Consider the following 24376-nt stretch of genomic DNA (forward strand, 5'->3'; position numbering starts at 1 on the left):
CTCAGGACAGAGCGATTCCATTATATGCAAACGTTGTCAGCAACCTGGACATTTTGCTCGGGAGTGTGATGGGGAATGTGTTCCTCGTTCCCGGCCTCCTTTGCAGGCCCCTCCGCATAATCGCAGGCACTCTCCTTTAAATACGGCTTCGGAAAACTAGCACCCTCCGTACTGCCGAGCCACAGTTCAGGTGGGGTGTCTAATGGCTCAAGGGTTGTTTCTAATGGTCCAGAGACAGTCTCAAATTAATTTCATCCTGTCCGCATATAGATGTGGACATGGGCGGCATAAAAGTACCTTGTTTGGTTGATACGGGGTCCATGGTGTCCACCATAACTGAAAGCTTTTTCCGCCAGCATTTGGAGTCCTGGGGTCAAGAGCGTCTCCAAGCTTGTCATTGGTTGCAGCTTAAAGCGGCTAATGGTTTGTCTATTCCCTACCTTGGCTATATAGAGCTAGGTGTAGAGCTCTGTGGTAAGTTTATTTCACAGAGTGAAAACAGGATAATGGTCACTGCCTATGGTAGTGTCTGTTCTGATGGTCCACTGACTTATTCCTGCAAGGACATTTGAGACCAGAGTTAAATCCAATACCGACTCCGTTCCATTAACAACATTACATCTGGTTCCCTTACCATCATTCAGACACACCAATTTGTATGTTTCCATCAATTCCTCAATTACATTACCATTAGGATCTGTGTGTCCACCTCCCCACATTCTGCTATGGGCATTAAAATCCCTGCACCAAATAACTCTACGACAATCACTGCCTTCAATTGAACGAAGACGCGGCTCCAATCTGGTGCAAGGATTGTAGAAATTCACAATAACATTTGGTTCATTCCTGTCCCAAACCTCAATAGCAACATACTCCAATTCATTGCCTTTACCCAGGAGTCTGTATGGGATGTCGTGTGTGACAAATGTTGCACATCCTCCCCCTCCACCACGGTCCCTGTGATTTCTTATTACATTATACCCATACAACACAAAATCCAAAGATGATTTAAGCAAAGATTCCTGTATACAAATGACATCTGGTTTAACATTATGTCATGTGATGAAATGCTTAAACTCCTGGCCATTGGCCAACAGACTCCTTGCATTCCATTGAAGGATAAGTACCATGAGTACATAAAATAATATCATGTTTCCTGACTCGACTGAAGTGGTTAATTGCCGCTTTAACAATAAGCTCCTGCTTAGGTTTCACATCAGCTGTGTTGTTTATCACTCCTGCAATGAACGTAACTAAAGCCATCTTATCACTAACCGTACCATTTGTGTTGATCTGGGGAACTCCTTGACCCCGAGATGTACCCTGAGTAGTGTTATTGTCATGGATTCACAGCAGCCATTAACTGGTCGTGACAGTCAACCCCCTGCCCTACCTACAACAGTATGAGGTTTAGTATCCTGGAGCTAGAAGTGCTAGATATGAGACAGGGTGTCAAACTGAATGCCAGCATATTGACACAGACACACATGGGCTGCAGGATCCTGGCGGACAGGCAGAAATCCAGGCAGAGACATGCCCTGCTCCTTTACCCACCAATCAAGATGAGGGAACTCCTGACGACAATGAGGGAGATTAGGCGATTCATTTACAATCTCCAACCTCCACTGAGCCTTCCTTCAAAACAGAGGATTTAAATACACAGAAGGGTAATGAGGGAAGTGGAAACACCTGGGGGAAAACAGCTGACACAAATTAACACAACGCCACAGTGGAGGCAAAACTAAACACACTAAACATGGAAACATGAGACTCTCCAAAATAAAACTACCAATCCAGGATGACGGCAGTGCACGTACAAAGCCGTAAAAGAAAAAATAACCCATTAAAAAACATTATGCTGTGTTGTTAGTGATGTACGAATGGCCTTTCTAAGTACAAAAAGGAAAAGAAAAAGACAAAGTCTGGGATGGCGCGTGATCTGCCCTCCTCAGATTAAACTCAGTGCAAAAAAACAAAAACAAAAAATCCAGATTCCCAGCATCCATCAGATAATACCAAGAAATTAGACTGTAATTGATGATATTTATGAGTGACACACATCACTAAAAGATAACTTCAACACAAGATAATATAAGATGAGAGAAGGAGTAGCTTACAAGCAATGTATTTATTTCCTTTGTTCCTATGTGAAAATGAGGGCCATTGTGTAGTTTTGAACATAGAAATCATTTTCACTTGCTCATGCTGTTTTGCTATAGGAGTCAGAAGTTTTGTGAATATAGTTTTGAAAATTGTGTTTTCATCTTTACATTTTTGAAACGAGGGTGAAAGGTCACAAAAATAAATAAATCTTTGCAATTGTAAAAATTTATGAAAGGTAATGTTTAAAACGTTACTCCTTAAATCTCAGTCGTTCAAACGTTTCTCCAAACAGCGACCCTCCTCAGACCAGTTTATACACTGCCATTGGCTGCTGGGTATCAAACATCAGAAGCTCAGTGGCGTCCTGGAGAATGACTGCACAAATGGATCTTGGAATATGATCTGACACTGGTGAGTGAAACCGATCTCCCATTACTACTATGCTACCTCTTCTCAGGTATCAAAAGCATTTTGTTGTTTTCATTTTTGTTAGGGTGCCTGGGTCGTCGACCCAGAGTTTTCAGTTTTGCATTATTATTGAACTTTCTCAATTTTAAATACACGTAGACTTTGAGGGCTAGCAGGAGGGACTATGCGCTTACCTGCTGCTCTCTGGCAGGTAGCTCCATGCCCTCCTGGGTTTTAAATGCACCTTAGAACACACATGCATCAACACTACAATGAGCGGGTGGAGGGAGGTTTGGAGTCTTCTCTCACCCCCGTTCTCTGCGACCTGCTGGAGCGGGGGGGCTAGGAGGAGTTGGCCGTCCGACTGCGGTCTGGAGTGTGGGGCCTCCCTGCTGCTGCGGAGTCGGGGCGGTCTGCCTCTCCCCACCGCAGGGAAAAGGGTAACACCACCTGGGTCTGGGTGCAGTTCCCCCCTCCAGGGGCAAGGGTACCTAGACCCGGTTTGTAGAGTACGCTTGGGGAGTGTGATCGTGTGTACAGCGTCTCTTTATGTCTGTCTCCACGTTGGTTGAGTGTGGAGTAACTGCATATGAGAGCATGAGGGTGGGAATGGATGTTTGTGTCTGTGTGTGCCTGTATGTCTGTGTCTATATGTCAGGTTGGGTATCAGACGCCACCTCTCTGGGGACACCTCAGGCCCTCCAAGGTTTGGAGGCCTATCTCCACCCACCACCACTTCCCCTGCCGGTGGCGGACTCCCTCAGGTGTCGGTGCGTTGGTGGTTCTTTGTGTCTGGGGGTGGGCGTCCGGGTACACACCGGCTCACTCCTTGGCGGCCGCTTATCGGGGCCTGGGGCCTGGGGCTCACTCGGGCCACTTCGGAGGTGGGGTGCCCCCGGCCTCTCGGCCTGGGGCTCGGTCACTCAGGCACAGCTGGCTGCCGGCGGAGCTCACGGGCGCGTCACTGCAACTCCTCCTGGATTCTGCTCCGCGGCTGCTGAGTGAGCCCTCATCTGGGACTCTCCTCAGCTCTTTCTGGGACAGTGGCGCGGCTGCCCCTCTGTTGGTCTTCCTTGGTCTCTTGTGTTCTGGGGGCCTCTGGATGTCTGGAGTTTTGATCTCCTCCATACCTGCTTCATACCCTGGAGGACGGGGCTGTGGCTCCCCCACACTCCCTAGCAGATCGTTACATGGAGAAACCTTTGGAATACAAGCATGCTGATCCACACAGGTATGCACACAGGTGTACACACGGGTATTCACAGACGCAGACTACAGCTTTCTTGGCTGCTGCCTCAAAGCACATTGTGCGCTGTCTATCTTGCGTGCTGCACAATATCGTTTATTATTTAGTATCTACTGATATCTACTGCTAGCTAGTTTATTGTGATGGTGCTGTTTTTTTATTATGTTGCTCTTTGTTGTTTGCTTTCTCTTCTGTTTTTTTCCTCCATACAGGTGACCCAGGTGTTTTGTTTGTTTGTTTTTTCTTTCTTCCCCCTTCTCACCGTCTCTTCTCCCCTTTGGTTTTCTTTCTCTCCCTCTCTTTCTTTCATTTATTCTCCCTGTCCTATCCCCCAGTCATGTCTGTCCCATTTGTAGCAACTGAAAATAAAATAAATTCATAATTATAATAAAGGTCAATCAAATGGACCAATATGGCACAGCCATGATGATCCACTTGGTAAAATAAATCTGCTTGGCATCTTTCTTGGCCTTAAGACAACAATTCTGACGGCTAAAGATCCAAACGGGACACAAAAAAAGAAAAAAAAAAAGAACTTTGATTTTAATATCTTTTATCATTTCTAGTCTTTCAGTTTCTTTGTTAGTGTTCTGTTTTCTGTCTGTGTTCCTTAGTTGCTCTGTCTCCCCTGTCTGCTGTATCCCCTTGTCAAGTCCGCGTCTCTGTGTTATGTTTCCTGTTTTACTTTATAAAACATCCATGTCTCAGATTATTGTATCAGGTTTTGCTTCCCTTGTATCGTTAGCCCTGATTTGCCCCAGCCGTGTTCCCCTCCTGTTTCCCATTTCCTGATTGCTCCCTTTGTGTATTTAAGTCCTGTGTTTTCCTTTGTCTGGGTCGTGATTGCCATCATCCCACACTGTGTGGCCAGCCAGCCAGCCAGCCAGCCAGCCAGCCAGCCAGCCAGCCGTATTTCCAGTTTAGCCAGTTTTCTGTTTTTTGCCATCCACCATTAAAGTTGCATTTGAGTTCACCTTTTTGCTCCGTGTGTCTGCACTTTGGGTCCACCACTCCTGCCTGCACACAGCCTTCACATGACAGAAGATCGCGACCGGAACATGGACCCCGCAGACCTTTTCATTTTGGAGTTAGATGCTGAGATGGAAAGGCTGGTTAAATTGCTGTACTGCATATGTAAGTGGTCACCAGGTGTTACTCTAAGGAGGGTAATCCCCCCCCCCCCCCCCCCCCCCCCCCAAAAAAAAAAACAGACAGAGCAGTGGAGCAGCCAAAGGAATAGAACAATATAAAACTGTATTTCTAAAATATAATTTATTACACAAAACGGTTTAAAAGCAATTAAAACAGCCGTGGCCGGGGAGAACACACAGTAAAAACCAATAAAACATAAACACTAAAAGTCAGGTGGCATCAGCCACAGCATTAACATCCAGTAAAATTGGAGCGGGCAAGGAAAACCCGGCGGCGCACAGTCTTCACGTGAAACTTTTTGGTTGTTGGAGAGTTTGTTGCAGGGCTCCACTGTCAGGTGGAGGCACTGGAACCAAGTACACGGACAGACATTTACAGCACCATAAATCACACTTTAGGAAGTTCAGTGGCTGTTGAGAAAAATATTCAGAAGATCTCTTTAACCACACTATTTAATTTGTCTATTTCATTTATAAAATACCAAACTTTTGTACGGAACTTTTTAAAAATTATTTTAACAAATTGTTTTTAGCCATAGGTATTTTTCCACAACAGTGAACACTGAAGTAGGAATAATAGATTTTTTTTCCTGAGATTATTTCTGATGCAGTTGAATCTCATGTTATAGGGTTCGAAATAACTGCCCACCATCACTCAGCGGGATAGTGTTTGATCCTGATGGTAATCAAGTGAGATGCAGAGTAGTTCAAGTACAAATGACTGTCAGTCTCCACAGTGGTTTCTCTTTTGATCAGGTGAACATATACACATTTTTTCCTTACTTTAAAACAAATCCTTCCTTTGCCTGGTAGGCCTCCTCTAATCTTACTCTCGCTCTTCGTCTTCTTCTGTGGCCTAACCAAAGTGTACCTAATGATGCACTTTGTGTTCAGAGATTTACAAAACTCTGATTTAGAATGGTATTTGAATGATTGAGTTTAGCAGTTTGAAGTTATGTTGCTGATACATGAGCTCCATGTTTTCAGACTTGTGTGCACTGTGCAATTTGTGTGTGTGTGTAAAATTGGGAAAAATTAGGGAATAGTAACTGGTGTGGATCACAAGACTGTCAATCAGGACGCAGCATTTGGAAGTTTTTTGTGTTGCATTTTGCTTTCACTCTGTTGTTTACTGATACACACCCTGTGTGTATCAGTGTGTGTACAGCGCCCTGACCCACTGGTGTCAAGACAACCATCTCACCCTCAACGTCGCAAAGACAAAGGAGTTGATAGTGGACTTCCGGAGGTGCAGAGAAGTACACACCCCCATCACCATCAACGGCGCTGCTGTGGAGAGAGTGAGCAGCTTCCGGTTCCTTGGAGTACATCTGGCTGAGGATCTTACGTGGTCAGTACACACAAACAAAACAGTGAAGAAGGCGCAGCAGCGCCTCTTCTTTCTCAGGAGACTGAAAAGATTCGGCATGAGCCCCCGCATCCTCAGGACCTTCTATCGCTGTGCCATTGAGAGCATCCTCACTGGATGCATCACCACCTGGTATGGCAACAGCACCGCCTACAACTGCAAAGCTCTCCAGAGAGTAGTGCGGTGCTCTGAACGGATAATTGGAGGTGAGCTTCCCTCCCTCCAAGACATCTACAGGAAGCGCTGCCTGAGGAAAGCGGGGAGGATCATCAAGGACTCCAGTCACCCCAGCCATAAACTGTTCAGACTACTTCCATCAGGAAGGAGGTTCTGCAGCATCCGGTCCCGTACCAGCAGACTGAGAGACAGCTTCTTCCACCAGGCCATCAGACTGCTGAACACGTCATAGACACCTCAGCTTCACTACTGGAACTTTAACATTATGCACTCCACACTGTACAGTAATGCCACTGTTTTGCACATGTCTCAACTCTGTATATTTTATTTTATATATTTTATTTATTGTTTACTCTATTTAATTTGTAAAATATGTGTGTACACACACACACACGTAGAAAAATATTTAGTATACACATCCAGAAATGCATATACTATTATATATTGTACATATATTTATTAGTTTCAGATGTAGCCATTCTTGTATTTTGCTTGTTTACATTATTGTATTTTGCACAACTCTGTTGCTTGTGAAGCTCGCACACAAGAATTTCACTCACATGTGCTGTACCAATGTACCTGCACATGTGATGTGACAATAAAAGTGATTTGATTTGATTTGAAGTAGTCAGACTCGAACGTCAAGGAAGGTGGTAGGGAAGCAGACTACGCAGACATTTCAGGTTTCCAAGGTGAGCAATTTATTTACAGTGAACTTAATTTAATGTAACTTAACAAAACTTCCCCCCCAAATCAACTCTATTAACACGGCAGGGCAGCACTCCTCTCTGCTGCATCTGGTAGAGACTGGCTTTAAATAGGGCCTTCAATTTCCCTCCAATTGCCCAGCCAGTACCACTCACTCAAACTGAGGGATCTAAAACTCTGCACAGATTATCTAAAAACACAAAACCTCTACACACTTCTAACATGCACATTTACACAACTAAATGGCAGTATTAACGAAAGGAAAAACATTCAACAAATCCCTTTAAACCTTAACACAAACAAAAGGAAGCATCTCTGTGGAAAAAGAAACCCCTCACCTTGGTTAGACCTGCTGATGTCATATGTGACATCATCAGCACTTTAAAATGAGGAAATACCAGGCAGGCGTTTCCCCACACCTGACCCTCATGAAAACTGAAAAGAGAAACAAAGTAAGTATGAAGAAATGACTTAATCTGTAACATAATAAAATATAAAGAAACATAACTGAGTATTTGTCTTAATTTGCAGAATGTTTGCTTTGCCGGCAACAGAACGCTTACACAAACAAACCGGGGATAGTGAGTGAAGCAATGTCACCCGACAAACCGCAAATCACAGCAAATACATAGAAACAGAATAATGTGTACAGTGTGCAAAAAAAAAAAAAAGGTAAACACATATGGGACAAATGGAGAGCATTGCAACTGCTCCTCCACTTTGTCACACACCCTGTTAGGTGACAATTTCTGTCTTGTTCCTACAACACTCATCAGTTTTGTAAAATTAAATTACAAAATATAACATAACAACTTAAACACTACTTTCTTTTCTTTTTTCTATTTTGGCCTGTCCCGTTTGGTACTTCAGACAACGATTCTGAATTGCTAAAGGCCAGGAAAGATGCCCAACGGATGTATTTTTTCAAGTGGCGAAAATATAGCAATGCCATATTGGTCCACTTGATCGATATGTATTATTATTGTTTATTTATTTTATTTTATTTTAAGTTATTACAAATTGGACAGACAATTAGACAGAAAGAGAGAAAGAAAAACAGAGGGAAGGGAGGGGGACAGTGACAGAAGACACTGAGGAAATCCGTTGGATCACCGGTTAAAAGAAGAAAAACGAAAACAAGCAACAAGAGAACAACACAATACAGAGATCAAAGCAATGACCTAGACAGTGTAAGTAACAGTCAGTACTAAATATTGAATGTTATTGAGCAGCACACAAGACCGACAGCGCACGATATGCTTTAAGGTAGCAGCTAAGGAAGATCTAGTTTGTCTGTGAGCAACCGTGTGCACACCTGTGTGTGTGAGCACGCTTGAGTTCAAAAGGTTTATCCTTCTAACAATCTGCTAGGGGGGGGGGTCCCCTCAGAGCATGAAGCAGACATGGAGGAGACCCAGGCCCGGACACCCACAGGCCCCCCAATGTGCGAAAGCCCAAGGAGGACCACCGGAGAGGCAACCGCGCCACCTTCCTGGAAAAAGCTGAGGAGAGCCCCAGACATGAGGTCAGCAGCCACGGAGCAGAAGCCACAGGGGATGCAGTGACGAGCCCGCAGGCCCAGCCAGCAGCCGCCGGGTACATTAAACATTACTCTTAATAAAAAAGCTAAATCGAAATGCATAACATGACGTTTGTTTATGTGTTACATGGGGATTTTCAGGTCCCTAGGAAACTGCAGTGCTGAGAACAGAGAGTGTAAGTGTGGGAGTTGCTTAGTTAACAAAAGGCCGTGCACCTGGTGTGGTAGGCCTTTATCTTGCTCAATGAATGGGGTCAATTCAAGACATTCCTCTAAGCCATGTGCCGTAAATGTACTATTGTTAAAGGATATTTTGAGGTTTGGTCAGGCCTGAATGTTTTGCTGTAGTGGGCGTTGGTGTGTTACAGGGAAAGCTAAGCAAAATGACCTCCAGGCCAGATCAGTCACTATAGCTGATTAACTGACAACTTGAGAGCTGGATGTTTTCTTTACAGATATATCATAAACTTTAAAAGAAACAAACAAAAAAACAAATTGGTGTTAATGAAGTACCGTTTGACCCATTGTGTCATTTTCCTTGTTAAAACACTTCCTCAGGAATCGCTTGTAGGTGCCTGAACTGCGGGGATTGAAGTTTTTGATAATTATTGAGCAGCTTTTGTTGCATTAGTTTAATGTAATTCTATTTTTAGTATTAATAATATATGTGATTCTAAATGTTCATTATTTGATCGAAGAACAAATGTGTGTTTCACTGAGAGCGTACCCAGTGATAAAAATATTAACTGGAATTAAAATATGTAAATCACCATATTAACTGAAGAAATTGCTGTTTATTGGTATATTTTTATGATCTTGGGATTTTTTTAAATCACCACATCATAAGATCTCTGACGTATGTGGTATAATTGGGATAATTCTGAAAATTTTCTGTGAAATAAGAGTCATAGGACTTATGAAAGGCCCCTCTGTGATTGGTCAGATGCTGCCAAGGCCATGTTCTAAGAATCTGTCCAGATCATCAATCTTACTTTGGCTTGGATTTTCATTCATGTCCAAATAAACAAGCCCACTTAATAACAGATTTTATATAAAATAAATGAAAGCACATAACAATCCACATGCATACACACCCAGTATTGTGTTTATTATGTGATTTCAATTTCAAGTAGAATTTAAATCTAGTGCATTCCATTTATTGCCAATAAATCCCATTAAATGACAGAATTACATATTATTACACTTTCAGACATTACAGACATTAATGTGTTGTCTTTGAAGGATGGCCATTTCTTTTATGTACGCCAAAACAATCCCCAATCTCGCCGCCACTAACACAGAATCTGCAGCTAATCTCACTCTTTGTTTAAAGTTATGAAAACGTATGTCTAAATTAAAGAGAACCAAATCTAGTGGAGTGTTAGGGGAATTTTTCAACATGCAGGCTTTTGGCTCTTAGTATTTTAAACAAAATATTAGCCTAAACCACTATCTTTTCTTAAACAATAATGTTTTGTAAAAGCAAAAGAAAAACCCCCAGAACAAAGCTCCTATAAAGTACATAAACTAGTTGCTAAAAGACACTTTCTGGCCGAGAAGCCGGCAGCTTTTGTTGAGAATCAGAAAGCGGAACATTTCCAGAAAGTTGATGCTATAATGGCATGAAAAAATCTGGCAAAACCAGTTTTGAATACAATGTTGCTTTGAAGTTCTAACTAATCTTTTGAGACGAGCTTTGAACTGAAGGTCGTGAATTGTCATAAATTGTTCTTGACATTACTTTAAAGCCTGTGCTTTTTGGTGAGTGCACAGGTATTAGATATGTTAACATGCAACCCCTATCAGAACTAATCATTTTGTCTAGAGGACTAGACGACCACGACACCACATATAGACTAATCACCTTAAAAAAAGAGATAATTAAGCAAGTCTGTCTTAAAGTCCCACCGTCATGGACCAATTGTAGAAAGGCTCTGCTGCTGCCGCCTAGTGAAGCCTTCATCCAAAATGAATTCTGACTCTACTACCTGTCCACACACAAAAAATATTAACAGTGCAGTTCAAATCAAACGAGCATCTGCTAAATTCGTTTTTACCCATTCATGTTATTATCCCATCAAAGATCACATAAAGAATAACAGTAGAAGATACTCACTTAAATATTTGACTACTTACAACTTCAAAGCTTCATAATAGCTATCGGTATTTGAGAGTATTTTGGCAGGACTGGTGTCTGCCATCTCTTCAGATGAAAAGATGTTTTTAAGGGTTGTTTAGCAGCTTTTGATGCAATTTTGTTTTAAGACAGACTTTGAAGAAAGTGATCATGTGAAAGTGAGACAAACACAATTGTGAGTAAATACTGGGTTTAGTTCTCCCATTCTGAAGCTATGAGAACTTTGCGGTCTTCTGCTCTTCCGTTCTTCCTGTAGTAACGAGCCATAATGCCCAACAGCACCACTGACACTAAGAAGGCGCTGGCAAAGACTGCGGTGGAGATGTTGGAGCTGAAGATCTTCCTCATTTCCCAACCTTCCTCACTTGATTTTGTGCCTGGAGAAGCTGGTGGAGGACTCACTGAAAGACATCAATACATGGATAGTTGGACAAGCTGGCAAGCAAGTAAGGAGGCAGAGAGGCAATCAAACAGGTAGATTGATACATTTTGGATTAACCTTCTGGAAGCGTGCCGCTCCTTTCCATCAGAACATCCTGACTGTTCTCTGCTGTATCAGGAAAAGGCTGCCCAACAAACTGCAGAGGGCCCTGGGTAATGTAGTGTCTACCCGTCTCCCCGCTCAGGCCTCGCCTACGTCTGCGTGATGGATCCTTCAGACATCCCTGGGCACATCTGGAAAAGGGACTCTCAGGCTCACACAGGATTACAGAGCACGTGATGTACACCTGTAATGTGGAAGAGTAAAGGCTTTGGAATAACAAGCACTTGTCTAACCACCAGTTACCCATCTTGAAATGCTTCCAGGTAGTTGCCACAACTTAAAAACTACATGTACACTGATCAGGCGTAATATTATGACCACCTCCCTAATACTGTCTTGGTCCCCCTTTCGCTGCCAAAGCAGAACTGACCTGTACGGAAAGTTTTCATCACTCATCCAACTGTCTAATCAGTCTCACTGAACCCGAGGTTTCCGAGCATAATATTGTCTGTCGCATCACACTGCCTCTGCCTTGCCTTCTTCCCATACTGCATCCTGGTGCCAGGTGTTCCCCAGGTAGGTGACGCACAGGCACCCGGCCATCAGTCCAGGCCACCTTCTTCCATTGCTCCGTGCCCATTCTTGGCACTTTCAGTGATGGATGGGGTTTAGCATGGGCACCCTGACTGATCAGATCCCCAATACTCAACAAACTGCCGTGCACTTTTGACTTTTGTCTGTTTAATCAAACCAATAACCCGATAATTACTGCAATTTTGGAAATGTTCTAGCCATCACAATTTGGCCCTTCTCTAACTCGCTCAAATCCTTACACTTGAAGGCAAAATGTTCATTTGCTCCCAAATGTCTCCTCCTTACGAACAGATGGCATGAAGTGATACCAGTGTTGTTCACTTCACTTGTCAGTGGTAACTTTGTTATATCTGTATATAGTTATTAGTCAAAGTTTAAAAATGTTGCTGATTCTGTACCAAAATAATTTTTCAAGCTTTTTCACACTTGGAAATTGGATACAAAACAGCAGGAAAGCAGTGATATCAGGATTTTCTTTGTTATGCATATACTCTTCAGTATATAACTGTGTGAGTAATATTTTTGTATAGGTTAGAGGTTTGTATTTGGTGCTATCTAAAGTTACCTGGTCATAGTTTCCAGTAAATTTAAAGGCTTGAAGTCCGAAGTTGAATGCAGTTTTATTAGATGGGTAAATTGTTACTGTCTCGTCTTCTACACACCTGAAAGAAGGTTTAGGTCAATCGTATGAAGCAATGTAAATGGAAGATGACATTTAATAGTTGTAAGTTGTAGTAATTAGTATTGCTATTTAATGTAGCTAAAATACACTCCTGTGAAAATATTATCGACAATTTAGTTGTAAGGAATTTTAAGCATTTTTTAAATTTTACAGCACTTTTTTTGCATCAGCACTTACCCATTCCTGATGATGTAGTACGAGAGGCTGTTTTCAGGGTTGTTATCAGGAGTGGCTTTGCATGACTCAACAAACAACATCACGTTTGGTAATTCTGAACTAGCTTGGATGCCCATAAAAATAGTCTCCAGCAGCTTGACTTGTACTGGATAGGCACTAGCCTCCACTCTGTTTGTAAAGCTGCTGTTGTGGAAAATTTCAAAAGTGTAGCCAAAGCTTCCGAAGTTGGACTCGGTGAAAATGTAGTCAGCGTTGTGGAGATTGTAGTAATTGGAGATGCTGATGGCTTTGGGAAACTGGCATGAGAAACCGATTTTAACTGTCTTCCTTCGAGTTATAACCTCGTTAGCCAGCTCAAAGGAGTTGATCGCATTCTTGAAAATGATATAATCACCTTTATCCTGTATTTAAGACAAACAAAGGAAAAGCAATTAGTTGCCGTGAGGATAATGAACAACGGTCGTGATGTTGTTCTGTTCAGTGTATCGAGCCGCAATATTCTTCTCGTTGCGACGTACAGTAACTGGCTTATTTTACAAACTCAAATTTTGCTGTTCATTAATGAAAAAAACATTTTTATCTACAAAGAAATGTAAATGTTTCTCCAAACCTCAATTTTTGTCCCACAAGTGCTGAAGGACATTGCACCCATGATGTGAGTGCTGTTGGAGGTGAGCGAGCATGAAGGGTCACTCAGCTTGAGAAAGTTCTCGTCAATGCCAGGCATGGAAGCTTTATCAAGGGCTACTGTCATCTTATTGGCTGAGCAATGAACAGTGGCCTTGCCTGTAAACAGCACAATCTATATTAGCTACCTATTAGGAATAAAGTATTTTATCATACGATTACTACATATTCATATTCAAAATCATTAAAAAATAAATAAAAAGCTATTATAAAAGAAGAAAACAAAGGAAAAAAGAAAACCGCAAAGAAACAAATGTGATTTTACTTAGTTATAAGAGTCAATGTTATAATGAAATTAAAAGCTACAAATAAATGTGAAAAAACCTGCAAAATAACAATATTAATTAGATAATAAAACTGAAACATAACAAAGATAATATTGAAATCAAACTAAAACAAACTTGTACAGGAAATATCTTTGGGTTAATTTATGTCAGTTTGTGAAGAGAACTAGCAGAAAACCACTAAATTATACTGGACTGAAACCAAAATCTAAAATATCCAACATGTATGCATTTACATCTCAATCAAACTGTGTTTAACGTTTACCTTATACTTGTAAAACGCATTTAATTACATTATTTAAAAGAATCTAAGAAATGAAACATTTTATTCAGTATATTTATAACCTCGATTTACAATTTTAAAAAAAGCCTAGGTGCTGTGTAACCTGTAAACTGAAAACAAAAGGGAGTGATTTGCAAATCCAAAAAAAAAAATAAAAATCACATTGAAAATATGTTACATGTTTAAACTGATCCACTTTACTATTTTAGGACAAATATTAGCTGATACTGAATTTGATGGCAGCAAAAAGTAGAGACAGGGCAACAAAAATAATAGCTAGAGGACTATTTTGAAACTGTTAGAGCAGGGGTGTCAAACTCAAATACACAGTGGGCCAAAATTCAAAACTGGAACAAAGTCGCGGGCTAACATTAATATTTATTGAAATATATTTATTCCTCCAGATATAAGAATGAATCTTTTCTTATGGACTCAAACACGTTTTGCTGAAAAACTGAATATGTAACAAGCAAAGCTTAATACTAAACAATATATATATTAGCTGTATAATACCAGTAGGCCAGCTCTAATAGGAATTTGGTATGGCTTCGCGGGCCAAATGTAATTAGGCTGCGGGCCAAATTTGTTATTATTTACAGTACATAATATTAAAAGATGAAAAGGATCTGGAGAAAACTCAGATTCTTGCTGAGATATTGGAAGATTGTGATCTCTAAGCCCTGGGGGGAATATTACATTAAAAACAGGTTTTAGACCAGCACACGCTCCCACACAGATTACATGTTTTCCAGGTAAGGTCATATATATTTGAACAACACAGAGGTTATGATGCATCCTGTATATATTACAACGGCAATGCTTTCATAGCAGAAGAGTTTGTGTGCTGAACTGGCCTGCCTGCAGTTACCAACTAAATACATTTGTTATAACAGGAAGTGAAACACACAACAAATGAGACTTGGGTCTGTCGTGCAGTTAGAATCATGTATCAGAGAAGACTGGGACAACACTCCCAACAACTGATCTTTGGGACTGTTAAAAAAGGAGGAAATTCTACACAGACGTAAATATTGCCCTGTCCCAACTTTATTCACTCAAAATGATCTTATTTTACAGTATGCCAAATCTTTTGGAAATCAGGTTGAATAAGAAAATGCAAACAAACAATTCATTTACTTATGTAATGGACATAAACAGAAGAAAAACACTGTTTTAAAAGTTGTTTAGGTTTTGTTTTTATGTATTTTTTTAAGAGGGAGTACTGTCACTTTAAGAGGTTTCATGGGAAGCAAAATAGAACCACAAGTGAACAAATGGCCAGCAGTGTTTGTGCTGTTGCCATGGCACTTAGTTATTACACGCACTGCTCATTTGTCAAGAGAGAGAGCAGGTGTTTACTAACCTTGTGTGGTAGATGCTTGGGTCACCAAGACAACAACACACCTCATCTCTGATTGGCTTAATGACAAAAAAAGAAAGAAGATATTTAAGTGAAAATATGGAAAGAGCAAGCTTAAATGTAATGTTGACTTGAAGACTGCTCATTATAGTGATCCAAATATCTAATCAACTTTTCACATCAACACGAACTCAAAGCGTTTATACATGTAGACGTGGTGAAGACAGTCTGCTGAAGGATGACTGAACATGGCATGGCTGCTGATAACAGACGGACCGGTGTGAGTTTTCAGACATTGTTGATGTACGATGTGCTAACGCACAACAATCTCTAGGGTTTATAGGTCTGAAATGAGAAAATATCCAGTGAGCAGCAGAATGGCCAGATTACTACTCTTTCAGGGAAGTAGTGATCGATCTAGAGTTGTGACTGTTTTGATGAGTTGTAGATTCAAGTGAGAAGGGCATCAACATGGTAGTAAAATATGTGTGGAAACAACAGCAGTGTGTGACAATGTGTAATGTGTACGAGGAAATGTGCTGCATCAAAGTGGTGACAAGGACTTTCCTGCTGTGAGTGTGTCAAAGCAATCAAGAAAAACCGTAAGGTCCCACCACAGCACTTCAGTGGAGTAGTGGTCCGAGCTACGATTCTTTCTTTTTCAGCCATTCTGCTGTAGTTTTGTCACTGTGCTTGGGATCATTGTGTTGTTTCACTCAGTTTTCACCAAGCTTTGATTGTCAGATTTGACTCTGGGACACTTTAACATACAAAGGAGTTCATGGTTGACTAAGACAGCAAGGTGCCCAGGTCCTGTGGCTACAAAACCATCTTCAATCATCAGCTCTCCCCACTGTGCTTGATGGTTCTGAGGCACTTTTGCTAATATGCTGTGTTTGGGTTTCAGCAAATCTCCACTTTAGTGTCATCTGTCTAAACAACTGTCAGTGCGCCCCAGGGCAGCTGTGGCTACAATGTAGCTTGCCATCGCCAGTGTGTGAATGTGTGTGTGTGGATGGGTGAATGACTGAATGTAGTGTAAAGCGCTTTGGGGTCCTATGGACTAGAAAAGCGCTATACAAATGCAGGCCATTTACCATTTACAACACTGCTCCAGAAGTTGTATGGCTTATTCACATACAACTTTGCAGCTATGTTGCCAGTCCTTCCAAGCAAGCTATAATTTTTCACTCTGAGAATTGTCTGGCTTTGGGATGATTTTCCTTGGACATTTACAGTGGAGCAAAAAAATATTTAGTCAGCCACTGATTGTGCAAGTTCCCCCACTTAAAATGATGACAGAGGTCAGTAGTTTGCACCAGAGGTACACTTCAACTGTGAGAGACAGAATGTGAAAAAAAAATCCATGAATCCACATGGTAGGATTTGTAAAGAATTTATTCGTAAATCAGGGTGGAAAATAAGTATTTGGTCACCTCAAACAAGGAAAATCTCTGGCTCTCACAGACCTGTAACGTCTTCTGTAAGAAGCTTTTCTGTCCCCCACTCGTTACCTGTATGAATGGCACCTGTTTGAACCCATCATCTGTATAAAAGACACCTGTCCACAGCCTCAAACAGTCAGACTCCAAACTCCGCCATGGCCAAGACCAAAGAGCTTTGGAAGGACACCAGGAAAAGTATTGTAGACCTGCACCAGACTGGGAAGAGTGAATCTACAATAGGCAAGCAGCTTGGTGTGAAAAAATCAACTGTGGGAGCAATCATCAGAAAATGGAAGACATACAAGACCACTGATAATCTCCCTCGATCTGGGGCTCCACGCAAGATCTCATCCCGTGGGGTCAAAATGATCATGAGAACGGTGAGCAAAGATCCCAGAACCACACGGGGGGACCTGGTGAATGACCTGCAGAGAGCTGGGACCAAAGTAACAAAGGTCACCATCAGTAACACACTACAACGGCAGGGAATCAAATCCCGCAGTGCCAGACGTGTTCCGCTGCTGAAGCCAGTGCATGTCCAGGCCCGTCTGAAGTTTGCCAGAGAGCACATGGATGATACAGCAGAGGATTGGGAGAATGTCATGTGGTCAGATGAAACCAAAGTAGAACTTTTTGGTATAAACTCAACTCGTCGTGTTTGGAGGAAGAAGAATACTGAGTTGCATCCCAAGAACACCATACCTACTGTGAAGCATGGGGGTGGAAACATCATGCTATGGGGCTGTTTTTCTGCCAAGGGGACAGGACGACTGATCCGTGTTAAGGACAGAATGAATGGGGCCATGTATCGTGAGATTTTGAGCCAAAACCTCCTTCCATCAGTGAGAACTTTGAAGATGAAACGAGGCTGGGTCTTCCAACATGATAATGATCCAAAACACACCGCCCGGGCAACAAAGGAGTGGCTCCGTAAGAAGCATTTGAAAGTCCTGGAGTGGCCTAGCCAGTCTCCAGACCTCAACCCCATAGAAAATCTGTGGCGGGAGTTGAAAGTCCGTGTTGCTCGGCGACAGCCCCAAAACATCACTGCTCTCGAGAAGATCTGCATGGAGGAATGGGCCAAAATACCAGCTACTGTGTGTGCAAACCTGGTAAAGACCTATAGTAAACGTTTGACCTCTGTTATTGCCAACAAAGGTTATGTTACAAAGTATTGAGTTGTATTTTTGTTATTGACCAAATACTTATTTTCCACCCTAATTTACGAATAAATTCTTTACAAATCCTACCATGTGGATTCATGGATTTATTTTTCACATTCTGTCTCTCACAGTTGAAGTGTACCTCTGGTGCAAATTACTGACCTCTGTCATCATTTTAGGTGGGGGAACTTGCACAATCGGTGGCTGACTAAATACTTTTTTGCCCCACTGCATTCCTGAGAAGATTGGCATCTGTCTACCTTTTTTTTTCCATTTGTGAATAATCTTTATTGTTTTAAAATGCTTGATTTTATATAAAGGCACTCACGTGTCATTTGTCTCTGCAGTGAAGCAGACTGGGACATATCTGTACAGGTCACTGAGCTGTGGTGTCCAGCTGAGAGTGACTTCTGCTTTTCCGAGCAGATCGTCTTTGAACACTTTGGTCATGTTCTGGGGGCCACTGACCTGGAAGTCGTGGATGCTTTAGGGAAAGGAATAAACATTACACACACACACACACACACACACACACACACACACACACACACACACACACAAAATCCACAGAAATTCTCTGAGTATTATATCAACATTACAGGGTGTTTGTTTAGGGAAAGCTAGTGCCATAATTAATAATTTCAGTAAGTAAACACCTGGCATGGCGAGCTTCAGCTTCAGCATTAAGCTGGAATGTCTGGCCCACAGTGGCATGAAGAATATCACCGTGTGAAGGGGTTCTGTACAAGAATATGGGCTGCACATGACCGGCTTCACAGTTTGGTATTGGCAGGAGAACTAAAACACAAACAAGGCAGAAAGAATGTAAGTTCTGTTTCTATGAGACTTGACAGTTTCTGGTATTGTGCAGCCATACAATGGCCTCTCTGAGTTAGAGTTGGTTGGTCAGTCACCACATCAGAATAAAACGTGAGACAGTCCTCAAGCTGCCAGTTAAGTCATAAATTATCCAGTCAGTTAACCTTGCTTTGCTGATATTAATGACTCTTGCTTGTGTCAGCACCAACGTAAAGGAAACATATTTGAGTTTTTCAGAGACAAAGTGTAACTTAAGAAAAAAAAAGGTAATTTCTTTGTTTATTTAAATGTAACCCTTTAAAGCCCAGCGTGTCATATTTGATACGTGTTTTTGAGACTTTTACATCATCAGCGTGATTTGTTTTTTTTACTTCTACTTTAAATTGCATGACACGTTTTTAAGCACTAAATTGCAAAAATATGGCTTATGTAGCAAATGTGATACAAATTAAAACTCACATATGTGGAGATTAAAATTTTATATATTTTGTCTAAAGATTCAACAAACACTTCATTATCAAAAACTTAAAGATTTCTGGCAGTTATTTCATGGTTCAGGTTTTAAAGCGATAGGTTCATTAGAAGCAACTTTGGAAGCTAAAGTAAACAAATGTATCCAAATACTGTACTTAAATTTCACTTGTCTTGAATATTTATTATACTATTATACTATTTTATATTAAACTGTATACTCTTATATTCTTAGACTATTTAGTACATTTAATAAACAGGGTTAAATGATAGGTAGACTTGTTGCTGTTTTCAACTGAAAGATCAGAATACAATATACAAGTTACACCATGTGAGAAACTCTTATAACACAAATAAAAGATGATTCGAGGGGAGGCTGGGACTCATTGTATTGAGTCATTATTTTTTTGGTTTTTATAATCGCCAAACCACATAAAGTTTTAATGGTAATGTTTTAAAATACCTTTTTCACATAACCTTGTGGAGTTTTTGTGATATTTATGACTTTGTTTATGATATTCCTCTTGTGTTTATATATATTCAGTATTTTTGGGGTGAGACGTGTATTATGTTTGTGTCGCACTGACCATGTACTTTTATGAATCACTTACCCTCAATTGAGAACTGCAGCTTTACTTTGCAGAGAGGAGGTGAGTTCATGCCAGAGGCCTCACGAAACACCGATGTTCCATCTGAGTAGGTCAAAGTGATGTTGTTGGTGGAGAAGTCCTCTAACATCAACTCAAACACGTGGATTCCAGTCTCAATGTCACCTGTACTTGTCAGTATGCATGTAGTCTAAAGGGACACGAATAACAAATGGACATGACAGAGGTGCTGTTTTCTCAGAGCTTATTAAACACATCAGTTTGGAACAGACGGGATTCCAAACATAGTTACTATGTCACCGTTTTGCTTTTGGTTTCATTTCTTCTGTTTCATCTGGTCCAACTAGTCACTCCTGTTTGCTGCATCACCTGATCTCCTGTGTGCCCTTGTCCTACCATCATTCGAGTACTTCAAAGTAGTCATCTGTTTTGTATTTGGTCAGTTTTGTTTCTTTTCTTTTATCACTTGCCTAGTCGGCACAAGTTCTATTCTACTTCTGCTAACTTATATGTGATTCACCCCTTAGGTCCTTCAGATTATCAGTGCATAAACACATGCTTCTAATAAATCCAAAGGCATACTATTAGAGCTGATCTTATGCTTAAAGCATAACAATAATCTTCTTTTACACATTTTTAAAGTCTAAAAAAAAAAGATTTCATTCTCTCTCTTTGCAAGTAAGCAAATGCAAATGATTGTAATGAGATTACAAGATGAGCTTAACGGAGATAGTTGGTTAAATTATTAGATTTTTTTAATGGGTTTATTATAAATTTGTATCTATTACATCAACTATATTGTCAACATGCAGAACATACTGATCAATCAAAGCATTAAAACCACTGAAAGATAAATCATTGCTCATCTTGATGAATGCAATGGGAAACCTTGCGTCCATTAAGTATGTTACCTTTATAAATACCCCTGACCTAATCACTGTAGCTCACTGATTAGAAATGCACTATGTACAAGTACATTTTTGTACATTTTGCACTGTGACAAAGAACAAACGGTGATAATACAACAGGACCCAGAGACTCTGCTGCCAGTGTCCTGGTGCCAGAGTCCTGGTGCCAGACACTAATTGACACCCAGAAGGGTTAACAGCTGCATAACATTTGATGGTAATTGTCTGTTTTTCATAATAGCACTCATCTCGTCTTACTGGCCATTTAAAAAGGTCTTCCACAGTTCGAGCCATATACACTCAGGCATTCACTTTATTCTTTGCGAGAATTTGATCATTCTCACATCCATACGCAACAATGGATGCAACAGGAGAAAATATGTGTTTGGGCCTGATGAAACCAACATTTTGATTAATATATCAAAATGCTGTGCCTAAAATTAGTGGATTACAATGCTATAATGATTGCTACATCAGATGACCACATTGAAGGTCATTAGAGCCCCCGTTTGGTCTGGATTACCTCGTCTAGAGCGAAGTTTGTGGGACCAGGTGTAGCAAAGCGACATTTCACTTCATCTCCATCTGGATCATGTGCCAGAATACGAATCCTCGAAAAACAGTTTTGAGGCACCCTGCAAGAACAGGCATCATATTAGTACATATTACAGTAATTTAACAACTAATCATCGAGTGATGTTTACGTAAGATTTCCAGATTCACGATTTTATGTTGAATCAAATAAGAAAAATGGCATGTACCGCAAAGAAGACACTGTTGTTGTTACGGGACAGCTGTTGACAGTGTGCGTATCAGATCGAGTTCCCAGGTCCAGCTCAGCATATGTTGTCCACTGGGTTTTCCCTTCAACATTAGACACCCAGCAGCAGCCAGAGTTCCTGAAAAGGAGGTGAAACATTTCATTGCTCGTAATTATACGCGTCACTTGAACCAACAATGGCTGCCATCTGAGAAGTGAAAAAACTCTGGATTTTATATGCATCTTTGATAAGAGAGTATTTTGGTGAAGATATCACTACAAGACAAACTTGCATTTATTCGTGATTTGTTGGTGTTTCCAAAATATGAGGAGCTGATATGGAGCAGCTGTGTATCAGGTAGCAGAGCAGGTCGTCTACCAATCAGAAGGTCAGTGGCTTGATCCCCAGCTGCTTCTGTCCATGTGTTGAAGTGTCCTTGGGCAGGATTCTGAACCCGAAGCTGCCCTCGATGCATTCGTCGTAGTGTGAGTGAGTGTAAATGTGCTTAAGTATCGTTAAAAGCAACATCTAAATGTGTGTGTGTGAGAATAGAAAGGCACTATACTAATCCCTTTACCATTCTGATCCTACAGTTAACTCCCTTTTTGTTCTTTTATTTGTTCACACACAGACGTTTCTCATAAAAGGCTGGGCTGTCATACCAACAAAAATATTCCAAATGCCAAACTTGTGTTCTATTCAAGTGTCCCAGCAAGCGTGGCAGTCAGCCAGCGTGGTGGAATGAGAAGATGAATATCACTTCTCAAATCAACACTGACAGATACTGTGCTGTGGGAAATGCAGGGTGTGATGTGTACTTTCATTTTAAGCCTTTGTTATTAGAGATCGTTTTTCAAAGTAAAGATCAATTCTGATCAGCCTATAGAATAAATAATAGGGTAACAATTCAGAATGTATCGGCCAGTCCTCAGTACGAGTCCACTTACTACGGATCCCACTGCAAGTGGGCTGACTTTTCTCAACTTCTTCATTTTTAAGTTGTACTAGATCATGCTTGTTAAATACAATCTTCAATTCAGTCTGTGAGATACGCCAGAGTAACTAGCAAACGATAAATCAGATAAGCTGTGTTATTGTGCCCTGGACTTACCTCAGAGACAAGGAGGCATTATTAGTCAGGATGGTTGCTGTTGTGTGTCCTTCAGACTGGCACCAGCGGCCTTGGCCTGTGCTGTCCTGGTCTGTTTGCAGGACGCTCGACTCGTTAAAGCCTGTACATACGCCACTATCACATGAGAAAGATGACTGATCCTGACAGTTACTTTTGCCATTCTGCCGGTGATAAAAGGTCACCTAGAGGGTTTAAAAAAAATAATACATTTTCTGTGCACATTGTAAAAATCTGCATTGTTTGCATATTCAAGTCAATACAGTTTTCCCCCAAGTTTTTGAACAATTTCCTTCATGATTTCAAACCAACTTTTGTGGGGCTGAAATCATAAATAACAACAACTCCCTAACCCCTGTTCCCCAAGTCGTTGTTGTTTCTTGCATGCTTATAAATGTAGAAACTATAACATCTGTGAAAGCTATTCTATAGTTGTATTTTGAAAGGACCAGATTTCCGTAGTTTTCAGAACAGAAATGTAAACATCAGATAAAACCAGGTTTAAAACTGTTGCTTCATTTCAGAGTCAAAGGTTTTAGTCAGGGGATTTTAGATATCTCGTTTTATCACTTCTTAATAAACAAAAAGGAGAAGGAAAGTAAATGCATTTCCTCCATGTTTTCAGCTCTGTGATGCTTGATAAACTAATTAATAAAATTCCTAATTAAAAACAAAAATGTAAAACCTCATTTCTTCTGTTTTTAACTGTTTCACACTCTATATGTTGGTCTTCCTCCTGTCCTGTCTTAGATTGCGTTTAATTAGACATGGTGACATCACAGAACCCTAACTACAAAAATGAATGTGTCCAAACACAAGAACTGACAGAAAACAAAGACAAATGAACCCACATTTCTTGTATATTTCTTTTAACAGATACAGAGATGGCACATTTTCATTACTATCCACCATTTGGGATTTCTGAAGTTTTTTACTCACAAAAATATTGAAAAGCTTTGAAATTACTGTACAACATGCATGAAAGTGTTAACTATTTTCTTCATCACAAGAGTTTGGATTGTATGCAAGTGTTTTGCATTCCAATTAGGTTTCTTCAGAACTAGCGACGTGGCTGTATGGTTACTTAATTTCTTTTTTTTTAAAAGGATCTTTTTGCAAATGCCACTACTTTAAAAATATGCATTATTACACTGAGTGTAAACTAATCTGTGTTGTGATCCATATTGCCCATCTTTCACTATCATGATAAATCTCAATATTAAAAGAATATAGTGAAAGTTTCAGCATATATACTTATGTTGTATTACCTTAAATGTCCCATCCATTTCCTTCTCTGGAGCCATGAAACTAATGCTGTCTCCATAAAAGCTGAGAGTCGACCCAATCCCCAACAATGGGAACAGCAGCAGGAGAAATACACCTGCCTCCATGATGTCTGAAAGAATCTGTATGTGCAAAATCTTGTTCAGCCAGTTTCAATCCCTGGGACAGAAGAGGCGGGGAATGAACTAACAAGAATAACCTGATCTCATCAGACCATCAGAAATGTTTTATGTGGTTGTATTATGTGAAAATGATTTTATATGCTAGAATGATGAAGACACAATCTGTATTTGACCCACTGGTCAAAATGATCAAGTCAAGTCATTTATTTTGCACTGTGCTGATTTTTATGATTGCATATTGTGTGATGTGATGATGACCAATCTATCTATATACAT

At 40.6% G+C, this 24376-nt stretch overlaps 1 protein-coding gene across 1 annotated transcript; it reads right to left on the reverse strand.

Annotated features, from left to right (window-relative positions):
• Positions 1-11031: 11031 nt before the first annotated feature.
• Positions 11032-24085, reverse strand: LOC146640208 (scavenger receptor cysteine-rich domain-containing protein DMBT1-like). The gene is made up of 13 exons (XM_085358523.1): positions 23963-24085; positions 22677-22879; positions 21566-21703; positions 21328-21439; positions 19900-20086; positions 18655-18796; positions 18327-18482; positions 15394-15449; positions 13387-13562; positions 12777-13177; positions 12483-12579; positions 11339-11567; positions 11032-11240 (listed from the first exon to the last, which is right to left on the reverse strand). The coding sequence occupies exons 1-13, from the start codon at positions 24083-24085 to the stop codon at positions 11032-11034; spliced, it is 2229 nt and encodes a 742-aa protein (XP_085214649.1).
• Between the last annotated feature and the right edge of the window lie 291 nt (positions 24086-24376).

The sequence above is a fragment of the Diplotaxodon limnothrissa genome, linkage group LG1, assembly GCF_057381915.1.
Source record: "Diplotaxodon limnothrissa isolate DT_005_m linkage group LG1, D_limnothrissa_male_GT1.1, whole genome shotgun sequence".
Classification (NCBI taxonomy): Eukaryota; Metazoa; Chordata; class Actinopteri; order Cichliformes; family Cichlidae; genus Diplotaxodon; species Diplotaxodon limnothrissa.